The sequence below is a fragment of the Polyergus mexicanus genome, unplaced genomic scaffold (assembly GCF_030449975.1).
Source record: "Polyergus mexicanus isolate NDT 795.1 unplaced genomic scaffold, iyPolMexi1.0 SCAF_3, whole genome shotgun sequence".
Classification (NCBI taxonomy): domain Eukaryota; kingdom Metazoa; phylum Arthropoda; class Insecta; order Hymenoptera; family Formicidae; genus Polyergus; species Polyergus mexicanus.
Genome location: NW_027223323.1, coordinates 3,595,886 through 3,618,436, shown reverse-complemented (window position 1 = coordinate 3,618,436; position 22,551 = coordinate 3,595,886). Strand labels below are relative to the sequence as shown.

The following is a 22,551-nucleotide window of genomic DNA, read 5'->3' as shown; positions in this document are numbered from 1 at the left end:
TCATTTACTTCCTAAAAGATTTTTCTAATGAATCATAAATTGGAAAAAATGTAAAAGTAAAAAAAAATATATATATATATATATATATATATATATATATATATATATATAACAGCGTGTAAAAATTAAATGAAAAAACGAATGTTAGATGACATTAGATAAAAGATATCGAAATATCAGGAAAAAGTTCTGAAAATTTATAAAATGTTAAATGATTTGAACTGTAAATGATAAAATTTTGATTTAAATTTTGATGTAACTGGAATGGATAAAATACACACAAAAGAAACATTTGTTGAAACATTCCATCGTCTATATAAACGCGTGCGAGATGAGTTTACTACCGATCTAATTTTGCTATCTCATAAATCTCACGCCGACAGGAAGATAATGAAGTTATTGTTAGCAAACGAATATATTTACGTAGCCGTAAGCGCTTCCAGAATATCCTCTGGCGACTTTTTCATCCTACGGAAATTCTCCCAGTGTTCCTTCGGCACCGTCCATTCCAGGAAGATCTCCAGGTTTCGGGTGAGAACCTCTAGTTCGGACAAACCGCTCCCCGTGACCGGTTCCTTACCGGCAGACACTAGCGAGTCCTGAAGAACATCATCGATGAGCCGTTTACCGAAGCCGAGCTCATCCAATCGCTCCTGCTTGCTGATCCTCTTCAGCAGCACCGCTAATAGCAGCCGCATCTTTTCCACTGTCATCAGCTTATACTTCGCAGTAACTGAATTCTTCTCGACAATTTCGGAGCCGCTAGTCAGTTTGTTGGTGATATTGCTACTGTCGTCCTCCATTTCCATTTCCGGATGGCAGGTTTTCTCATGACTCTCCAGGTCGCTCTTGATCCTAAAGAAACTCTTGCAACGTTTGCAGCCGTACGGATCATTCCTGCCGTGTATGCACTTCATGTGCTTCTTCCAATGCGGCAGCTGAGTGAAGCCGGCGTTGCACTCGGAGCATTTGAAGGGTCGTTCGCCGGTGTGGCGACGGGTGTGCAGTTTTAGGGCAGTCGAGTGAGCAAAGGCTTGCCAACAGACAAGACAGCGGAAAGGCCGCTGACCAGAATGGGTCCTCTGGTGCACGGTCAATTGGGACTTTTGAGCGAATCGCTGGCCGCATGTGGCGCAGCCATGCGGACGGTCGCGTGCATGTGTTCTCATGTGCTGTGGTAGGTGGCCCTTGAAAGTCTTATTGCAGATTGCGCAGAGGAACGATTTGACATCACGGTGTAGACACTCCAGGTGCTTCTTCAGGGCGTCACGACGCACGAAGGCGCGACCACATAGATCGCATTTGTGATCCTTCTGGCCGTTGTGACGTTTCACATGGAGCGATAGGTTGGCTGCGCAGGTAAAGCTGTTGGAACACAGGCCACAGCGGAACGGCCTGACCTGGCTATGCGTGCGACGGTGTTGTACCAGTTGACCGCCTCGCGCAAAGCTCTTATCGCACTCTGGACATTTATACGGCTTGAAGCCGGTGTGCGTGCGCACGTGCAGTTTCAGCCGTTCCTTTAGCGGAAATTCCTTGCCGCACTCATCGCATTTGAACACCGGTCCGGCGCCATGCACTACCTTGTAGTGATTCCGCAAACCACCGCTACCCTTAAAACGAGCGTCGCACATGACGCAGCAATACTTTTTCTGAGGATTTTGTTGGTCCTTCGCTTGCGTATTCTGCTCGGTCTTCCTTTTCTTCTTCTTTCTCTTCGTCGTCTTCTTCGTTTCGACAGAATTGCACAGGGAGCTATCGCTACTTTCTGCGTTTATCGAAGCGGCAGTGGAAGAGCTGCTAATATTTTCCGTAATTTTGAGTTTTTCGGAACCGACGATGTTGTTGTTCTCTCGCTCCAACAAATAATTCGCTTGAATGATAGCATCGATTTTTAGTCTGAGTTCTTTCTCGGAATTTTCTTTCTCAATGACTTCGTCAACGTTGGGCGTTTCACATTTTTCTTTTTCGTCATTCTTGATGTTCTTAGTGAAACTTCTCTTCCGCCGAACAGTTCCATTGAACAAGTCACCATCTGTAGTGGAATAGTCCTTCTCGCAAAAATCCTGCTGAATCTCGCGATCTCGGATTGATCCTGATTCCTCTGGTTCCGAGCTCGAGCATGGATCCAGCGGTTCTCGTCTGTATACGTATACCTCATCCTTAAAACAATCTCTTTTATCCAAATCCAAATAAAGCTGATCGTCGACGTCTTCTTCATCGTAATCGGGCGCAAATTCTTCATCGCATCTGGCAGAAATCTTTCTGATCGATTTCTCGTTCGTTCCATAATCGCTATCCTTGTCATCATTCTTCCTCTTACTCGATCTCGCCAATTTTCTCTTCGGCGCTTTCACACGAATATTCTTGCTACTTCGCGTTTTCTTCGCGTTCTTCTCTATCGCTTCATCATCATTCTTCTCTTCATCGGAATCTACATCTTCAGCATTATTCCTAAGCTCATCCGTCCTCCTTCGACGAGTTTCCGCTCGTCGATGCTTACCATTACTTTGACATTCCGATTGCTCGACGCTTTTGCAGAAATTATAATCGAAGTTTTCACCATCGTCGCAATCGCCTGAAAAACTCCTAAGTGCTCTCAGAGCATCGGTCGCGTCACCGTCCTTGAAGATATTCTCCCTGATGCGCGATTGTTTCACCGGCAACAATTCGGTCAGCTGAACTTCTTCCTGCGGCTGCTCAGACCCGGCTACCTGGTTCAAGACTGTCTGGTGCTGCATGCTGATCATTGCGCCTTGCCACAGATACTGCGATCACGATATAACGCCTCGAGAGACTTCGACGCTTGACTTTGATTATTTTAGCATACTGACATATCAATTGCTCGACTTTAGATAATTCGCTTCGTTCATCGATTTTTTCTTCGCTCACATTCGTAAACACGTTACTACCCCGAAGAATTACGCCGATAGGTACAAAATCCGATATCGTACGATACGTAGGTCAAGATCAAACTCTCTATAAATAAATCCCGACAGTTCTCTTATACTGAATCGCGATTGTTCGGCTTGTGAATTTTTTATGCATACGATAAGTCACTTCCGAATAAAACCGGATGAAATCGCCAGGCATCGATGTCGCTTTATGTCGTGCGATTGAATCTGACAAACGCGACGCGATCGCGTTATCAGCGACGAAGCAAAACATTTGACGAATTCTATTGAATCCGGATATTAAACTTCGTTTGTTACTTAATGCCCTAATAACCGCGCCGTTGCATCGTCAGACCCGAACTGGCTGCGGCGTTGTTGTTCTCAAAGAAACCTCTGGATTCGTCTTTTATCGGCGCGAACGACGACGAGGTCAGGCCGAGAAAGCAAGAGAGGCGAAGAGGAGAAGAGAAGATACGCACGTACACGCGCACACAGGCGTTTATAAAGCGCGCTTATCGCGTTCTTATCGTCCCGATATACCTCGCCTGCTCCCCTTCCCGACCGTTCGCGCCGGTTTTTCCCCGTCCCCCGGTGATGGTGACGATTTCTGACGCGGTGCCGAGCGGAATCGAGCTCACCGCGAGATCGCGCCCGGGCAGGGCAGCTCGGGCTCCCGGAAGTGCGGGCCAGTGCGGGCGTTGGAATCACCGTGTCGTACACCGGGGCCCTGCCGGCCTCTGCCAGGAGGATGCCGGAAGTCTTTCCCGGACGGCGGCTGTGGCAGCCCGTTCCTCGTCGGGGCGATGATCGACTGACGACGGGGAACGAGAGGTTCCTCTTCGTCTTTCGACGCGGAGGACGCTGCTGCTCTCTTGGAGCGATTGCGCTCGCGCCTTTTTCCACGCAAGCGCAATCCTCGGTCGATATCAACCCGATGTACACCCCTCTTGATGGAGCGCTCCTCTTCCTCCCCCCCTTCCTCTCTCTCTCTCTCTCTCTCTCTTGCTTACTAAGCCCTCGCTTCCGCCATCCCGTCGCTCTTTCCGCGTTCTTCCAGACGAGTCCTTGGCCTCCCTTCGCACGACTATCACCGCAACCCTTTCTTTCTTATGTCTGTGACTTTTCACCTTTTTCACTTTATCATTCGCCTACTCATCGCAGCATTTATCGTCGTCTACTTTACTTCGAAGCTAATTTGTCTTGGAGATTTCCGAATAAGATCACGCATTTGAAATGTACAGCGCGGCTTATCTCGTCTTTGATTCTCATTGATTTTAAAGTATAAGCGGCGTTTGAATCTCTCTAGAGACTGCGTTTATTTAGAAGCTGTTGTGCTTTCTCTGTATAACTTATTGACAACTTCAATTCTCGCTTCGTCAATCGATTGTTAATTTTTCCTATAATAAAACATTATCTTAAGTGTTAATTACACCGCCATATAAAATTCGTTTAACAGATATTAAAAGTTACTTACCTCGAGTCTTTCGGGATTTTTTCTTTGACTGTGTTAGCGTGGTTTTCAATCCCTAGAGCGATGCTTGAACGGACCATAAAAATAAACAATGTGCATTTTGCGTTCGTTCTCTGCTTGTCCGTCCCATCAACTCTTGCAGAGACTACGATGAACCGTCCTTTTAGTGAAAGATAGTCCTTTAGCACATGTCATTTCCTGCGGTCGCTGAATTGGAAACGCTGACTCGACCGACCAACACCGCATCGATGTTACCGGGGAACTCGATCAACCCGTCGCAATTTTCGAATCGTCGTCCCACATCAGATCGATAACGTCCAACGCATTCCGCAATAATATTGATCGCTTTTTCAAGATATTTTCTCAGCTAATCTATTTCTTTGCGCTTCTTTTTTATTTGCTGCACTTAAGCATAATCTCTATTACTTTAATGACACTTGTATGATACTTCGCGCGATTAAATCTGTCGGTTCTTAATTATTTTATCTAATTAATTCAATATTGATAAAAAGACTTCACGATCGATTTTTTCAGATTTGATCTCGAATGATCGATTGTTCGCTTTTGTATGTCGTTACTTCATTACAGCTGATAGTTGGAGTAGACAGGAACTTAGTATAGGATCGATTTTTCTTTGGTATGATATCAGCGCGCAACGCCTCGTGAAGAGGATGACCGTCGAGATTCCTCTGTGTGAATCAGCTCGGTTATCTTCGTTCTATATTTACACGCTTTGGTTTGGTTTCGGTTACTCGTATATGTCGACCCTTATCTCAATCGAAGGCTTCTTTTTTCGCCGAATTGTATCTTCTTTCTTCTTTCTATCTTTCTGACTAGATGTTGACGAGGAAAGGAAGTATGGATGTTAGCGCGTTAATCGCTATTTCTCGATATCGAAAGGAAAAACGTACGTGAGTTTGTGCATTAATATGTGTGTTTGTATGTTAATATGTTTTTTAGCTACTGCGTATGCCGACTTCGAATCCTGAATTACCGGAAAATCGGAGTAACCCATCACCATCTGAAAGAGATTAGAAATACAGAGGCAATTCTTTGCTAGTTCCAATTAGCAATATTAAATTACGTCCCATTGATAATACATAGTCTCATTTATATTTACGAATGTTAAACATACACAAAAAAATATTACGACGAAATAAACACTTTAAGAATTAGAACAATTAAAATGTAGTGTTAAGTATCTCTGATTATATAGTTTTACCTATATAAATAATATTATTCACAATTATAATATTATTATAATATTATGAAAGTTTTTAATTAGATTCCTTTTATTATAAAATTCTCACTAATATCGAAAGCATATTAATTTCAACTTTGACGAATATATCAACATTTTTTATTATTTTAATAGCGATAAAGATACAAATAGCACAAATCAAACTTTATATAATATATATAATACTATATATTATATTAAATAACATAATTAGCTTTTTTCTTAAAAATTGCATTTCGATGTGAAATACATCAATGAAATATATATATACAAATCGGAAACAAAATATTTAAGTATTTTCCAATATAGAAAACTTAGCTAAAAAAAGTGAAGTAGAAATAAACACGGGAAGGGCAATGTTTCTCTTACATTCATATATAGGATGTTCAACTAGTAGCAAGTTACAAAGTTACAATTAATTGATAGATCATTTTATCAATTTATCGATTTTGTCAATCGACTCGATTTTGATATAAAAATCAACAATTACGATATTTAATATTGTATAGAATAAAATATCGGAAAAAATATTTAGAACAATCCAGAGACAACATATGTTCCTAAAAGACATTTTATCGTCCTTTAGATATGTTTAAGATGTTTTTTAGCCTTTTTGTACTGTCTGGGAAATTTTTATATTCTTGAAGCTTGAGAAAATCCTGAAGAATCTCCGATATACTTTCAAATTTTTAATATTATTAAAGCAGAAATATATCTATATCTTTTTCCGAAAGTTTTCACTGTGAAAGAAATAAAGCATCCAAGCCCGTTGAAAATCATTAATATTTTACACGGCTGATGGTGGGACACCTTGTATACGAGTACGCGGAAGCATTGATCGCGGAGGGCATTTACATTGCGCGATTGAAAGCTCGCATGCTTTTACGTGACCCGATCTGCTAACCGCGCCGATCAATTTTTGTCACTATCGTTGACGACGACGCTTACGAGAAAACTGGAGCAACCTGAGGAGTGTGACGTAGCTAACGAGAAATATAAAGCGCTCGTGCTAGGATGATGCTTCGTTAACAAAATTGCATTGCACTCGGAACGCAACTCGAGATCCTTCGTTAACGTGTTTGACAGGGAAATTTTACCTTTATATTTAATATATTCAGTTCGAAATCTGTGTGTGTGTGTGTGTGTGTGTGTATTGGATATTCTATTAAATTTTAGAAATAATATATAATTAGAGATATTTATCTAATTGAATATATAAGAATATATAAGAATATATTGAATATATAAGAATATATATAAAATCGCGTTTAGTATAATAAAACAGATAATGAGAGAAGCAGTGATTCTTTAAAGTAGTAATGTAATTTTCAATGCAAATGACACGACTCAGAAATCATCGACTCAAAAATCTAAAGCTTAAGCTTGTCCAAAAATTTAAGCGAATAGTTCGCAGATTATTTTGTCTCATTACAAATTTTTTTTGTTTTACGATTTTTCCCAATCTCTCCTCACATATATCTCGACGCAGCTCGCATTCGACAATATTTTCTTTCTCTCCTGCGTATATAGATTAAGCTCGCGGCGCACGATACACGCGCGCACACATACACACGCGTCGCGTACGTACACGCAGGATACACACGCGCGTTGCTCCCATTTCACGTCGACGTTCTACGTGACACGGATCTGTGCGCATTGAACTTACCGAAAGGCATAGGGATCGCGAGATTTCGTCGGCGCGCCGCCGAAGCGCGCGATGTAGTTAGTTACCCGCGGCCGCCGCCGACAGGTGCTACGCGCACACGTGATATATATTTCGGCAGCGAGGTGAACGTGGCCGCGGGCCGTCTCTTACTCACCGGAGCGACTTCGACACGAGCGGGCGGGCGGCTCGCCCCGATATCCGTCACGGCCGTCTCCACCCGGGGAAGAGGTTGCCTTGCCGTGCGCGTCTCCGATCCGACCCTACCCTTCGGTCGCCATCTTCGATGGCGCTTCAAGCTCCGCCGAGCTACGCCGAGCTGAGCTGAACCGAGTCGTCCCGGCGGAGCTCGAGCAGAGGGGTGAAGTCGCGACGATGAACGACGAGGACGATAGTACAACGACACGACGTCCGATGGCGCGGGCGGTTTCCCGACTCTACGACAAATTGCACCCCGTAAAAATCCTCTGTCCCTTTTATTTCTCCGCTTTCAATAATTATGTTTTGAATCGTATCTCTCAAGTACGAAAGTTACATGTCACGGAAATGCGAAAAGCTCGTAATAAATTAACGTATAAATTTATTTGGAGCTAAAGAAACTTTTTATGTTTTTAAGCAACTTGAAAATTAACTTTTCAATCAATTTTTCACATGGCCGTCCAATTACTTAAAAAGAAAGAATGCGTAACAAATTTCTATTGTATATATATCATCTTTGAGAAGAATATAACTTTTATTTTCTATCGATTCAATTTTTCGGTTCAAAGTATTATTACTTTTGTTTACGAGGAATATATATCGAACGGAATGCAAATAGAGAGAGAGAGAGAGAGAGACGCAAAGTAAAGGTGGATGCACGACGATTTAAAGAACGCGCGCGCATCATCGGTTGACATAACAAATTTCTCTCAGAACCGCGATATCATTGACAGATATAGTAGATTCCTGTCAATCGCGATTAAACAACACGGTAATTTTATTTACGCATAATTTACGGAGACTAATATACTTTTTTTATGACGAATCACGCACAAGAGCGTGAATATTTCGTATAATTCTCTTCTCTTGGATGACATCACGTCGCACCCGATAGGAAGAGCCCACACCGTGATTAAATATATAAGAACATATGAGCGAAGTAAACAAAGGATGCCGTTAAGCTTGATCGTATTAGCAGCGCGGTTCCCGATGACTCACTTTGTCGGGCTTAAATAGCTGCCTCAGCTTTTATTATGCGTGGGATCCATAATGTCCCTCTCACGATCAATCTTAACGACGTCATTTTTGTCTCTACGCGAAATTACCGGTTTACATTGGAAGTATTAACAAGTAGATATATAGAAGCAAATTGCGATAAAAGATTTCTCGGTTCGTTGTTCTATTATTATCGTCGTTTTGTTTTCTAATTATTATATTTTTCCCATATTTAAAATGCAGCAAGTATGTGCTTTAGGACATTGGATAAAGAAAGAGGGAGGAACAGTATAATGATAAAATGCATCTATAATTATTATAATGATCTGATATATTTCGCGTAAGACATCTTACATTATAGTAGAGTATTATAACATGTTATTCGTATTAAGCGTTTTTTGAAGTATTAAATCTTGAAACGGAAGATTTTATCTCGATTGCAGGAGAATCGCTTGAAATTATACAAAATTTGGTGCAGCCATAAACGTAAGAAATAAAACTGCGCGTATCAAACAAATGTTATGCTAAAATTAGAAAAAAAAAAATTCTATGTTTTAGAAGTCTAGTTACCATGACAGGATTGGGAATGTTACTCTATAAAAGTAACGCGTTATCGTTACCGTTATTTTTGTAAAAAGAAACTCGTTACCGTTACTCGTTACTAATTTTAAAAAGTAACGCGTTACCGTTACCGTTACTTGAAAAAAGTAACGACTCGTTACTTTTTCGTTATGTTCTTGTTTTTTGTAATGCTAAAATAAGCTATTAGATTATACAATTATTTAATAATCAATATTAAATGTAATAATCTATGTTACAATTAAAAACTCTAAATTAGTCTCTATATACAGCAAGCGTTTTCTTATATTAAACTTATTTAATGATTCTAATTTTTTATGTTAATATCTTTACTTTTCAATACGCCTATCTTTATAAGAATTTAAATTGTAATTTACAAATTTCAAATTTGTCGAAAATTTTTATCGAACATTGTTTTTAAATATTGATAAGAGAAATATTGATATTATTAAGAGTGTATTCCAATATTCGCTATCAGTATTGTAAAATCTATAATTTACGTCACTATAGATTTTCAGTACTGGCAGTGACTATCGGGATGCGGCCTATGATAGAAGGCTACAAAATATTTTTCAAAAAATACATCTATTGAATAGATATAAGATAATAAAGAACCAAAAAATAACGATAAGAGTAACGGCTAATCCGTTACCGTTACTGTAAAAATGTAACGACGTTACCGTTATCGTTACAAATAGAAAAAAGTAACGATCGTTACCGAAAAAACGTAACTGTAACGGTAACGACGTTACAAGTAACGTCGAAATCGTTAACAAGTCGTTACAAGTAACGATAACGCGTTACTTCCCAACCCTGACCATGACTATGGTTATCATGGGAACAATTTTTCTCTAGTTTAAAAGAGATAAAAGTATACTTTCGAGACATTGCGTTCTTTTTCTAATTTTAGCGCAACATTCCGTTTGATACGCGCAGTCTATATTTCCTACGTCTATGCATCTTCCATCGTATCATGGCAATTTCAAGCGTATTGTATCGCGATTACAGTTTGAGAGATTTGAACGCCAAAAAAACGCGCTCTCGCTCCTTCGCGCCGAAAGCTCGCTCGGAGAGATCGTCGAGTCACTTGTCGCGTGCGTATAGTGACTTCAACGCTTAGTGTTTTCATAACCCATCAAATTACGGTCATCTATTTGTGGGTGACGTTTTTATCGGGATATATATATATATACATATACATATAAGATCGCGCGCGCTGCGTTATCGAGATATCAGACGGTTGAAGTAAGTATTACACATACGCGAGAAAGAGAAAAATTATTCGAGATAGAGGTAATATTATTATACATTTAGTCATAAAAATTGCTTCACATAATTACAAGGAGTTGAACATTTTCCTAGAAATAATAATTGGATAAAATAATTCACGAGATGCAGAGGAAAAGAGAAAGAGATAGAAACATGAGACGTGTGTATCCCATTTGACAAAATATATTTTTCACTCCTTGTCCTAAAAAAAGTAAATTGACGCTTTTACGATAACGCGAGATTAGAGCGTAAAAAATGACCGGAAACAACTAATCTTTTACATTAATAAAGATTTGCCGGTTCAAGTGTGACTCTCACATTCGTAATAATTCGCATAATTTGTTAATCGATCGCAATATCGAACGAAGATAAGAATTTGTCGCTGTCAGTGGTATCAACCATATGAATGATGATGTAAATAACATATTATATATACGACAGAGAGAGAGAGAGAGAGAGAGGCTCGTATATTTATATTTATAATACGTATTTTTTCGTGGAAGTTTTTATATAACATTCCTCGCTATTAGATTACTTGTCGCGCAGAAACACATTGTAGGAGAATCAAGTGCTACAGGTCGCAGTTCGTAAGAATATATAAATTTGATGGAAATTATAAAAATTTGTATACAATGTAAATTTACGTAAGAGAGAATAGGGGGTGACGAGATAAATATTTAAGATAATAAATAAAATCCATCTCATATCTTATATTTTACATAACAAAAGATAATGATATTTCAATGTGTATATTTATTATCGTAAATAATTATTTTATTATGAATATATTCTTGTGTGAAAAAGTAATCTCTTTTATACATATGTCATAGAATTGATATCTATTAATTGTAAAATTATATATGACGTCGAGTATTGAAGTCTCATCGAGATTAGAAATTGCTCTCTTCGTGCGCTACGCAATGATATTGGTGTGTTACATATATTGTATATATATACATATTTAGATGTGACGACGTGACGAGTGATATACATATAGAATATAGAGTGAGTACAATAGTACCGCTGAGCAACTCGAGAGGGCGCTCACGCGCGACACCGGGCGGCGGACGAAGCCGAGCGTGGCCGAGATCGTACGAACGCGATCTCCCGAGCGAAATGAACATGTGAACGTAGACGCGCTCGACAGTACGCGGACAGTGTGGCGAGTGAACGTTGTCGCGCCGGGTTCGCGAATTTCGTCGGTTTTTTTTGCCCAGCTGTCATGCCGTAGGCGCCCTACTCTCACGGCTGTGAAAGCGATGCTTCGTGAGTGAACGCCTCTGTAGCATAATATAACCTCTTTGTCTCGCTCTCTTTCCAAGACGCGAGCTTGTCTCTCTTGCACATTCGTCGTCAACCTTTCTCTCTCGTTCTCATAAACACACACACACTCTCTATCTTCGCCGCACGTTTGATTCGCGTGTACGTCTCTTTCTCTCGGCACGATACGCTCGATAATATTCTAACTCGCAGACAACGACGGTGACGGTTCGTCGCGACACTGACGTTTTTGCTTTCAATCGCCCGCGTCGCGTGTGCGCGACTGGTTGCGTGTTGCGTAATCATTTTACGACAGCCCGTCTCGTGGGTGCATCGGCCCTGCCCCCCTCCTCACGTTCGCCAACCCGCCGAAGAGTTTGATGCTCTACGATCCTTGGAATCTGACGTTTGGAGTGCACAACTTTACTGGTGAGTCTCTTACACTTGATTAAAAAAAAAAAAAAAGAGAGAGAGAGATTAAACAAAACAAGAATATTCTTATTTATTTCAAATTGTTGAGAAAGATTTGAAGTACGTACATACATATTAATTATTGTAATTTTGCAATGAGATTTCTCAATCACGTGATAGCGCGTTTTTACGATGTTTAAGAGAGTATGAAAAATACACAGACTTAAATATGAATAATACACAGGCTCGTTCGCTCGCGCATTTAAAAACATGCGGGATCATAATAATGTCGAAATTGAGTTAGTGTTGGGAAGGTAATGACGGGTTTATAGAAAGAAAAAAAACTGTTATTATTACAAACTAGATTTTTATTAAAGGGGAGTCACACTTAAGGATTTGATTTCGCAGAAAGCGTAATGATCGAATGTCTCTGAAACGATTTGAGGTATCGGAATATTCGTTTTACGTTTTGCAAGAAGATGAAAATGTGTATGTACATACATATACGTGTATATTGTTTAGTGATAAAGAAACTTGAATCGTGACGATATTAAAACACTAGATGTTAGATATGCCGCTAGTTATGAAGACGATATTTATAAATTATTATTTTGAAATATGTAAGATGTAAATATATAAAAAGTTATTTAAAATTGTGTATAGAATATATAGGAAATAATTTGAATAGATTTATATTTTTGAAAGACTTTTTATTGATCAAGTTTAAAAGAAATAAATGTTTTTTCTAAATATTTTTAAATTTATAAAAAAGTTAAATTACAAAATTTACATTTCACATTAATAATTTTTATACATATATATTTAAGACGATAAGGAGAAGAATATCTGAAAAAATTTGTAGATTTTTCTATTTCTTATAAATTGAGATATATTAATTATAATATATTTAAGAATTTTTTAAAGCCTTAAGCAAATTTAAAGTAAAATAATATATATCAGATTCCAATCTTAATTCGAGTTGAATTTGTGCTAAACAATAACATGACGCTTGATGATCGCGAAATTAATCGATTCATCGATGCGATTTAAAATTCAAAATTATCTTTTATCATACATTATGCAATCGTGCAAAGATGATCGAATTGAAAAATACACGCTATCTCAATCGCACTTTATCGCGCAAAGGTCGCACTTCTGATATTTCGCTTACGAAATGTTCCTCTAATCGTAAATACAAATTATGCGTATGCTCGTAGCTCAAGATGGAGTAAGAAATTCACAAACAATGAAATCAAAACGGAGTATACGATATCGTTGATTTATAAGATTCGCGTACAACGTATATAACCATCAAAGTTTCCAAATATTGATAATGTGTGTGTATGCGTATTATGTACAATGTATGTACAGAAATTTTTTTATAGCAATAGTAATCGGAAATTTTAGAAATAAAATCGCCCCTTAACTTTATATATATTTCTTTTATTCCGTATGTGTGATTTTTATATTCGCGGCGATATCACAGAAATATAAGTTTTTGTCATCTCTTTTATTATACATGCGTGGGGAACTTTCCGAAGGTAATATACGTGTCGACATACACAATAGCGAACATAGCCACTCGTCATGTCGTGACTGCAGTGGCACTTGCATATGCAGTACGTTCGCCGACATGAAATTATCCAGTGGCCATCCTTTCGTTCTGTCCCTCCGTGTCCCTTTTTCTCCCCTTCCTCTCTGGAACTTTGAAAAAGGGAACAAAAGGAAAACTATTCATTACTCTCGTCCGGTCTTCTTACAAATCTTCTTTTTGCGTTGTAGATTTCTAGATATATTTTCTTATTAACTTTCAATGTGCGTGAGAAAAATTGAATTAAAAATTTTATATTTTACATTTTATTATTTAAGGAACAATAGATATCTCGAATTTATATATATATATATATATATATATATATATATATATATATATATATATATATATATTACAAATATTAAATTTAAAGAGAGAGAGAGAGAGAATTTTATTAAATTTACACGATAAAATCATACAAATTTGTTAAAAATGCAAAATAGAACTTTCTTTCTCGCTTTATAGATTTCAATATCATATATAACTACAAAATTTTTCATTTCAATTCTCAATTCGAAAAAGGGTTAAATATTAATAAACTTACAGACTCGTTCTCATTCGCGAAGTCGTGCTCTGAAAATCTGAAAAAAACGCGTCTCGTCAATCTTGTCATCGAGAAAAAAAAAAAAGATAAGTATCTTAATCGGAATAACCGGCGGCGATTTGTTGACTCGTTGAAAACCGGAAGGAAGGGCATGGGACGGACAGCGGAGTGCAAGTACTTAACCTTGCCGCGACTTTCGAACCTCCGATCGAACGGGGTTCAAGGGGAAGGGTTATTAAAAGACTCCCTCCCCCCCCCTCCCTCCTTTGCCGCTTTCCGAGTAGTCATTAAAGGCGAAATCGAATTGACCCACTGCATGTCGGTTGCGGTTCGTAGTGTATGCGTGCCTGCGTTCATCGCAGCATCGCACGCTGCGATCGAATTTATTATAATCATTCGGCCGGAATATCGCGAACGCGCGTGATGATTCGACCCTGTCGAGATGGTTTTTTTTTTTCGCTATGCGAAATTTATTAGAGAGGCATAGATCAATCACGCTTCTCTTATGGGAAAGCGTAATCTTTGATTACGTTATAGGTTCGTGTATAGTGCTGTAAGATATTTTAATTTATTGAAATTGGTTCTTTGACGTTATATAGCTGATAATTACATGACAGTTACGGATCGTATTGTTGAAAAGAGAGAAAAATTAATATTAACCTCTTGCGTTTTCACTATATGTGTGTGTGTGTGTGAATCAAACCTTTGATTATTGTACTTCTTTTAATCTTAATTGAAAAAAAACGTAACAGTTCGTTTTACAAAGATTTCACTATACAAAAAGTGGATTCCCTCTCTCTCTCTCTCTCTCTCTCTCTCTCTCTCTCTCTCTCTCTCTCGTTCTTTAATAGCTATTTATCAAATATTTTTAAATTGTCGAAAGATTTAAAAGAATTATCAAATCAATTTCGTTTAAATAGAAAATAGTTTTGCTTAAATAATTCTTAAAATCGATTATTTGCGTTGTCGCGCTGCCTTAATTTTTTAACCCTTTATTTTTTCAATAACTACACCCTCGCCCCCCGCATAGATGCACGTTACGTCGCTAGTATTAAGATTAAGGTAGAATCATCGGACGAACGAATGATGGGTAAAGAGAGGGTAGGTTGAAAAGGCTGCCGTGGAATGATAAACATAGCTTTTGCGTGTACTTAAAACGCATGTGCGTTTAAGTACATGTCTGCCCGTGTGCATGCGCGCGCGCGCGTGTGTATGCGAAGAAGGGATGGTAGAGGTAAAACGCTAGAGCGCGAGAAAACCGAAGGGAAAAAGGCAGAAACGAAAGGGCGGCGTGCACGATGGGATAAGTGCACGTCTCTGACAAAACGCCGGGGTCCGTTTACGCACACGCACGTACAATATATTACACGCGGACCCCGACCGATCGACACAGTTCAGCGGAGTCGTATTTATTAAGCATTTTTAGCGGCTTCATTTGCGCGCGCAACATTGTGGAACCGACAATTTTCACGCCGGTTGATTATATTCGCGCGTCTTCGCCGAGAATTGCCGCGATTTTCCAACAATGTGAGCGGCGCATTCGTGGGAATCGCGATCAATCGGCACTCTTCGCCGCGAACCTGTTGCATTCTCGTCGGAGTAGTGGAAGCAAACTGCATTATTTACCACGCAATCGATATGTTCTTACGTCGCATGGATTTCCTTTATAACTTCCATAAATTTCTCTTTTATTAAGATTTTTTTTTTTTTTTTTTTTTTTTTTTTTTTTATATTTATTCTATATAAAGGTGCTTTCTCGGTAATTTATTATCATTATTATGTGTTTGTATTGTATATATCTATACACATAATATTTTAAGAAACTTGAAATACATTTGGGATATTTCGAATAATCGTAGTATATTTATCGCAAAAATGTTTTATATTTAATTTCGATTTTTATTATTATTTTTGATTATAAACAAAATGTGTTTTATATTTAATTTTGATTTTAATTTTGATCCTTCTTCTAAGTTGCAAATGAATTCAATGTACTTTACAACATATCGGAATTAATAGCGAGTCGTAGATTTTCATCGCTGTGTGCAATATTTTCGTATTATAATTATGATTGAAAATCATATAAAAGGAATACGAGTGTAATTTACAAAAATTTGAAGAATCTGGGAACCGACGTGTACTTGCCATTTTTAGTGCCACGCAATTCTGATTCATCCGGCAAAGCCGGGATAAGTCTCGTTACGATCTCTGTGATTATGATCACGTAGGACATGAAGTTTGAATAGCGTCTTCTTCAGCAGTTTGAATAACTGACGACCGGCCGTGCGTTTCCGAGTATGCGCCGAGTTTGCTTTTTTGCCTCGCGAGAAAATGCATCCGACACGCGTGCAAATCCGACGCGAACGGTATCGTGCCAATAATTGCGCGCAGCTTAAGTGCACGCCTTGGTATCTGAGGAATTGCGAAATAATGAGCATTCCTCGGACGAATGATTAGAAAAAAAGTGTCCGTCATTAGGATCGGCAATGGATGGCGCGGGTTAATCTCGTTACGTTGCGATGCGGAATTTTGCAATTGCGGAGACGTTTGTTTTAAGACCGCGCGATGGGACACTGCGCACTGTAATCGCAGTATTTTTTATTATCATCTCCTTTTACATAGACACAAATATACACACGCCACACGCTGTGTTATTTCGTCTTTTGGATTAATGTCTTCCATCATCATTAACAGTATATATATATATATGTCTCGTTTTTCTTGTTTATAAAAACAATTGATCTCACTGTATTTTGACAGCAATTCGAATTTTTACAGAGTGAAACAGATTTATAAAAGTTTGTAACGGATTTTTAAATCGCAAGAATTTTCTCTTCCGTATATCCTTAATGACTAACGCAATAATAAATCTTTATAAATATCTTGGCTATTAAGTTATAAAATAAATTTTCGATCTAAACCGCTTCGCATTTATTATAAAAAAGATATTTTATTATAAAACTATTATATTATTATATTATATTATTTATTATAAAACAATTATATTATTTTATTACAAGTATTATGTGTTTTTAAAATATCAAACACAATTTGATTTCATTACTCTTTTGCACTGGTGAATTAAATGTATGTCGCGCGAATATTGCATAAATTCGCATTATAATAACATGAACGAATGCGCACAGTCGAGTGATACACAATCGCTGTAATTGAATGTTGCATAAAAAATAGCGTTGCGGTTGCTATTTTTTTTTTTTAATAACATCTATCATTCGTATTGGTAACCAAGGTAACTGCTTCTTTTCGTACGTTATATCCGCAGTTCCTTGTGCTATTTCCCCTCAAGCATCTTTAAGAGGCTAATGCGCGCGCTGTTTTTTGCACATTATTTATACAGGTAATGCAGATAAGTTACGGCAATATAAAATGTAAAATATTCTCGCAAAATATGTGCCATATTTTATAAATGCAAAGAACGAGATAATATAAAATATATTTATGCATGAACTTTATATATACATATACCATATAATGGGTAGTATATATTTTTAATTGAATTTTTATTTAGCCGAAAAACGATTATTAAAGAAATTTAATGCAAATATATGGAGGGCAACGCACGTTCATAATAAATCTCAATAGTGAACATGCGCGATAGCATATAGTCAGGGTTAGGTCCTTTTTCTCATCGCCCTCTCGAGAGGACGATAACTCGTGTTAATTTGACAGTTAATTAGCGTGGATCGGATCGATCGTATGGCCCGCGATGCACTTCCGCGATTAGCATTTTTTCCCCAGAGTTGCCCGCTACGTTTGCTTTACTATTTGCGACTCGCTATTAATTTCGTTCCGCTATGAGTATATTGCAAAGACAATGTTTAATAATGTCCTACATCGATATCGACTTCATTCGCCATTATTGTTTTTAAAATCAAAATTAAGCATTTAGAAGAAAAAATTGTTACAATTTAAAAATTTATTATAAATTTCTTTCTTTTCTCAGGATTATCGCATCATCGTTTATATTTTTATAAATTTATTTTTAATTATATTATTCAAATCTACTATTCCGTTATATTTATTTATAATAGATCTCTCTCTCTCTCTCTCTCTCTCTCTCTCTCTCTCTCTCTTTCGATAAATTTTTGATTTTTGATATTATGATAAAAAATTATCGTCCCACATTTTATTCCAAAGATAAGGACTCAGAAATATTAAAAAAATTTATTTAATTAAGATTATTGAATCTATATTTCCCAGAATAATTTAACTTGAAATAATCTCTTTGTGTTTACATATATTAATGGGTAGTAAAATTATCCCTCTGCTTGTAAAAGATAATATGAAAGAAACAAGAATTTATTATGACAAACGGGACTCTCAACGTTAATGCTGTTTAATTAATAAAGCTAAATCGCCTTATCTCGCATTTCGTCGGCAAATTTATTCGCTCGACGATGCGCACGAGATTGCGAGATTTCTTCGATACGTACGCACGCATCGCATGAAACCGTGCGGCCGTTGTAGCAATCCTGAAAACTTCCGTCATCGCCCGCGGCGAATATTAAGAATGTCGTTGATTAATCCCACGTTGCCTTTTTTCATTTTTGCGCACATCACCATCCTATAAATAAAAGACACACGAGTAACGACGCCGGTACCGCGCGGCGGCAGCGGTGCTTGAACCCCGGTGGGTGTGCATCTCTCTACGCGGTTCTCCATTTCTCCCCTCGTTCCGTCGCGTCTTCTATGAGAAAGCGCTCCGAGAGAAAAGCAACGATTGCGGTCACGATCATCGGAATTTCTGATCGGAGAAATTCTTAGATTATGAGAATGGATCGACGTGAAACAACGTCAGGATCGTGCAAGATGTGCTTATTAACCTTCGCGTCTCTTCTTCAACGTTGTAAATTTAATTCTACTTACAAATCTGTAATATCTTTAAATACTGAATTAAAAAAAAAAAAAATAGTCGAGTACTAATTATACATGATTTACTTAAAAGCTTGATATAATTGTCGGAAATTTTTAACATTGAGAATCTAACGTTAATGAATAAAAACACTGGCGAGTATTAAAATGTTTAAGTATTACAATGAGAAAACGTAGAGGTAAAAATAAGCATTTAATGTTTTATTATTATTTTTTATTATTTTATAACAATTACAATTTATTTATATCTGACGATGTGTATACGATTTAATCTGACACTTGATCAGAATTAACTTTCTTCTAATATCCACATGATGGTAAATATCTTTATTGTTTTATTGATCGATCCGGTAAACGCGGATATTACGATGATTGACGTTAACAAATGATACTCATCATTCTAAAAATTAACATCGGCAATCCGACGATTGTGTAGGCCTCGTTCGTTTTCGCACATAACTTACAATTAGATTAATAACTAATTTATATTTAATGTTAATTTGACTTGAAATTATGCTAAAATTGAAGCGATATAATATGGTTAATGAATTTTTTTTTGTAATTAAAATATTCATAATTATTTCATATTATACATATATGAACAATTTGAAAAGAAGCTTTTTTTCTTCTAAGAAAATTAAATTCAAATTATAGCAATTTCTATTTCTCGATTTCAAAATTAACATTTTCAAATTCTAAAAGGTGCACGTTAGATAAACGTTATGTCGAACTTTTAGTTATAGGAGATTAAAAGGAGGGGGGAGGGAAGGTCAATTGGAAAATTTTTTATATTGACCGGAATTATTTTACGAACCTATAGGTTCTCGGAAAATTATATGAAAATTGGATAGCAGCGATTATAAAAAGAAATTGATTTATCGTTCTCTGGCATTACATTCTGACTGATAATTACGCGATGAAGCAGGCGTCGAGAGGAGGTAGATCGCGTATAATATGAAAAAGAAAATATTCATCGCGCTGCCGTTAATCGGCGTTCATTTACAAATTGTCATTATTTTCCGCGTGATTCAATGTTGACCTAACCCCGCTGGCCACCCATAGGCGTTTGTCAAAAGTTCAATCTTTCAAATTGATTTACGATTGTTCTCATAAACGTATGCCAAACCGGTTAGGATCTTAAGAGTGCTTAATCGGCCTGAATTATATGATTTCCTGATTTATCCACCTTATATAAATTATTTTATAATTTTCAATGAGAAAAATTCTTAAACATTCTGCATTTATCGTTTTTTTATAAACCAACGGCGAGATGAGGCGCGAGTGTCGGATTAAATTACAATTTGGAATCACGAGGATAATAAAACGGTTCCTCGGCGAGCTCGCGGGATCCTCCGAACTCTCATCAAGTGGCTATTACTTTCCGATCACCCTGTACAATCGTGTTTTTATTCGAGCATTCACTTCTACTCTGCGCGCGCGATCATGTTTTTATTCGTCCGTACGTAGAGTCTGTCCACGTGCGCACGGGTTTCTTGCATGCGCTTGTACACCCGGGACGGTAATGAACCGGGTTGCTAGCTCACGCGCGCGCGCGCGTGCGCACACGCGTGTATGCAAAGTCAGAGCCAGCGCCCGTGTCGTATATATTTAAGAGCATGCGCACACACGCGCGCATGTCCGCGGCAAACGTGCGAGACGGTGCACACGTAGACACGATACAAGACGAGGCTCCAGGCGCGGTCGGATTAATGAAACTCATGCGAGCAGCGACTCTCAAATAACATTGTCCACGGACACTCAGAGGGAACATCGTGACTATCTTCCTCCGATTTTCGAGAAACTCCCGTTTTATCTATATCTCGAATTGGAAAAGAGACAGATGAAGATATTTTTTATGGTTAAAAATTTTTTTTATTGAACTCAAAAAGTGTTATGTTTCCAATATAAATATTTATCTAAATGAAAATAATAAAATGAGGGAAGAAAAATTTAACTTTGAGAGTATAAAAAAAAAAAATCTAATTACATATATCTTTTTTAAGACAAACAATTATTTTCTCTCTTTTTTAACTTTTAAGAATTTTGATAAGATTTCAACGTCGGAATTTGAATCGAAACATTCTATATTTATTTTAACTTTTTTATATTTTTATATTTTTATTTTTGACGCTTAAAGAAACTAATCCGAAGTGCACGAGATGCACTTACACTCTACGGTACTCTAAGGTCTGATGCAGTTATATGCGCTATATGCATCTAATTTCCCGTAACGAGACTCTTGTGTAACATTTGGAAAAATGTTAAACGGACAGGTATCTTCCCGATCGTGTAGAAACTATCGTGGTCGTTACAAATCTGCGCATTGTAAGCGGTAAACATACGCTGCGCGATGCGCGAAAATAGCGAAAGAACGCGCGCCCGATAGACCTCTATCATTGTCTGACGCGTCCATTCTCGATGATGTGTTACGTGCAAACGCGCCGCTTTATCTCGCCCGAAACGGACCGGTAATTGTAATTCGAATCCACCCGAGAACCGCCGTTACACACTCGCACGGGTGTAAATCACGCCGCTGCTGGACGGTGCAAGGATTCGAGATGTTCCGGGAACGTCATTATCCTGCCGCCTCCTTGTGGAACGTTTCGATGAAACGCTCGCAAAGCTGCTTCTACAATGAACGCGGTACGTCTCGCGAAAATTACAGGTGCATCGCGAAAATTACGCAATCGTGCGCGATTCAAGTGCATCGATATTCGTGAAAAGTGACGAAAAAATACCTCCAATGTGGAGAAAATTATCTTCATCGTCGTTCAAACGATATGTTTAACAGTCGCCATAATAATTATTACACTGCAGATATTTATGTTTTGAATAAATTTTTCTTTTTTTTATATAATTTCTTCGATGTCCATAGAATTTGATTTTTCATGGAATCTCTATGATACATAACTACTTTCACTTTTTTTTTATTTTTTTTTTTATTTTTTTTTTTATACTTACATCGATTTTTCGAGTCGATATATTGTAGAAATACGTCGTTTAAATTTCTAGGCGATTTTACTTTTTCAATTACGACAGTGTTCTCTCTCTCTCTCTCTCTCTCTCTCTCTCTCTCTCTCTCTCTCTCTTACCGGCATAAATTTATAGCATACATATATGGACGCCTCTGCAGACATAACTGTATACTTTCACGTGGCCGCCGACTTTAATCGGAAGGTACTTAACCGAACCGTAGTATAGAATTATAACCAATACCTCCTATTCCCATACTCGATGCTCGCTTGGAGAGTTTCCCACGACTTTGGACTATTCCTGCCTGACGTTTCTTAACGGAAGACAGACGTTCGCGAGCAAGGGAGAGGTGCGAATTTTTGAATTTTATCTAAACCGGGTCAACATGAAATGCTGGAAGGATAAGTCTCACCGAGCAATAACGAATTTTTTCACTATCGTACAGTATTCTTATCAGCATCCTAAAAAATTATCAACTTTCTTGTCATTTGGATGCGATATAATCTCTTACACATGCATGCACATATTTTAATTTTAATTTGCGATATTACTGTAAGAAGTACACC

General features: G+C 37.8%; 2 protein-coding genes and 1 long non-coding RNA gene across 4 annotated transcripts in view; 1 reads left to right on the top strand and 2 right to left on the bottom strand.

Annotated features, from left to right (window-relative positions):
• Positions 1-118: 118 nt before the first annotated feature.
• On the bottom strand, positions 119-2,833 carry LOC138931633 (zinc finger protein 37 homolog). Its single transcript, XM_070292606.1, has one exon. The coding sequence runs from the start codon at positions 2,748-2,750 to the stop codon at positions 420-422; it is 2,331 nt and encodes a 776-aa protein (XP_070148707.1). The 5' UTR covers positions 2,751-2,833; the 3' UTR covers positions 119-419.
• Positions 2,834-2,879: 46 nt separating this feature from the next.
• Positions 2,880-7,596, bottom strand: LOC138931634 (uncharacterized). Its single transcript, XR_011446645.1, has 3 exons — positions 7,426-7,596; positions 4,369-5,386; positions 2,880-4,291 (listed from the first exon to the last, which is right to left on the bottom strand). It is a non-coding gene; the product is annotated as an uncharacterized lncRNA (long non-coding RNA).
• A 3,766-nt stretch (positions 7,597-11,362) lies between these two features.
• Positions 11,363-22,551, top strand: part of Ntan1 (N-terminal amidohydrolase 1) — a 44,817-nt gene continuing 33,628 nt past the window's right edge. For both annotated transcript variants that reach the window (XM_070316428.1, XM_070316429.1), the window contains exon 1: positions 11,363-11,999. The gene's annotated coding sequence lies outside the window, so the exon portion shown is untranslated. The remainder of the gene's footprint in view (positions 12,000-22,551) is intronic.

What these genes read in the sequence shown, in the direction of transcription:
- LOC138931633 (XM_070292606.1), bottom strand. Translation starts at nt 2,750, where the DNA reads ATGATCAGCATGCAGCACCAGACAGTCTTGAACCAGGTAGCCGGGTCT.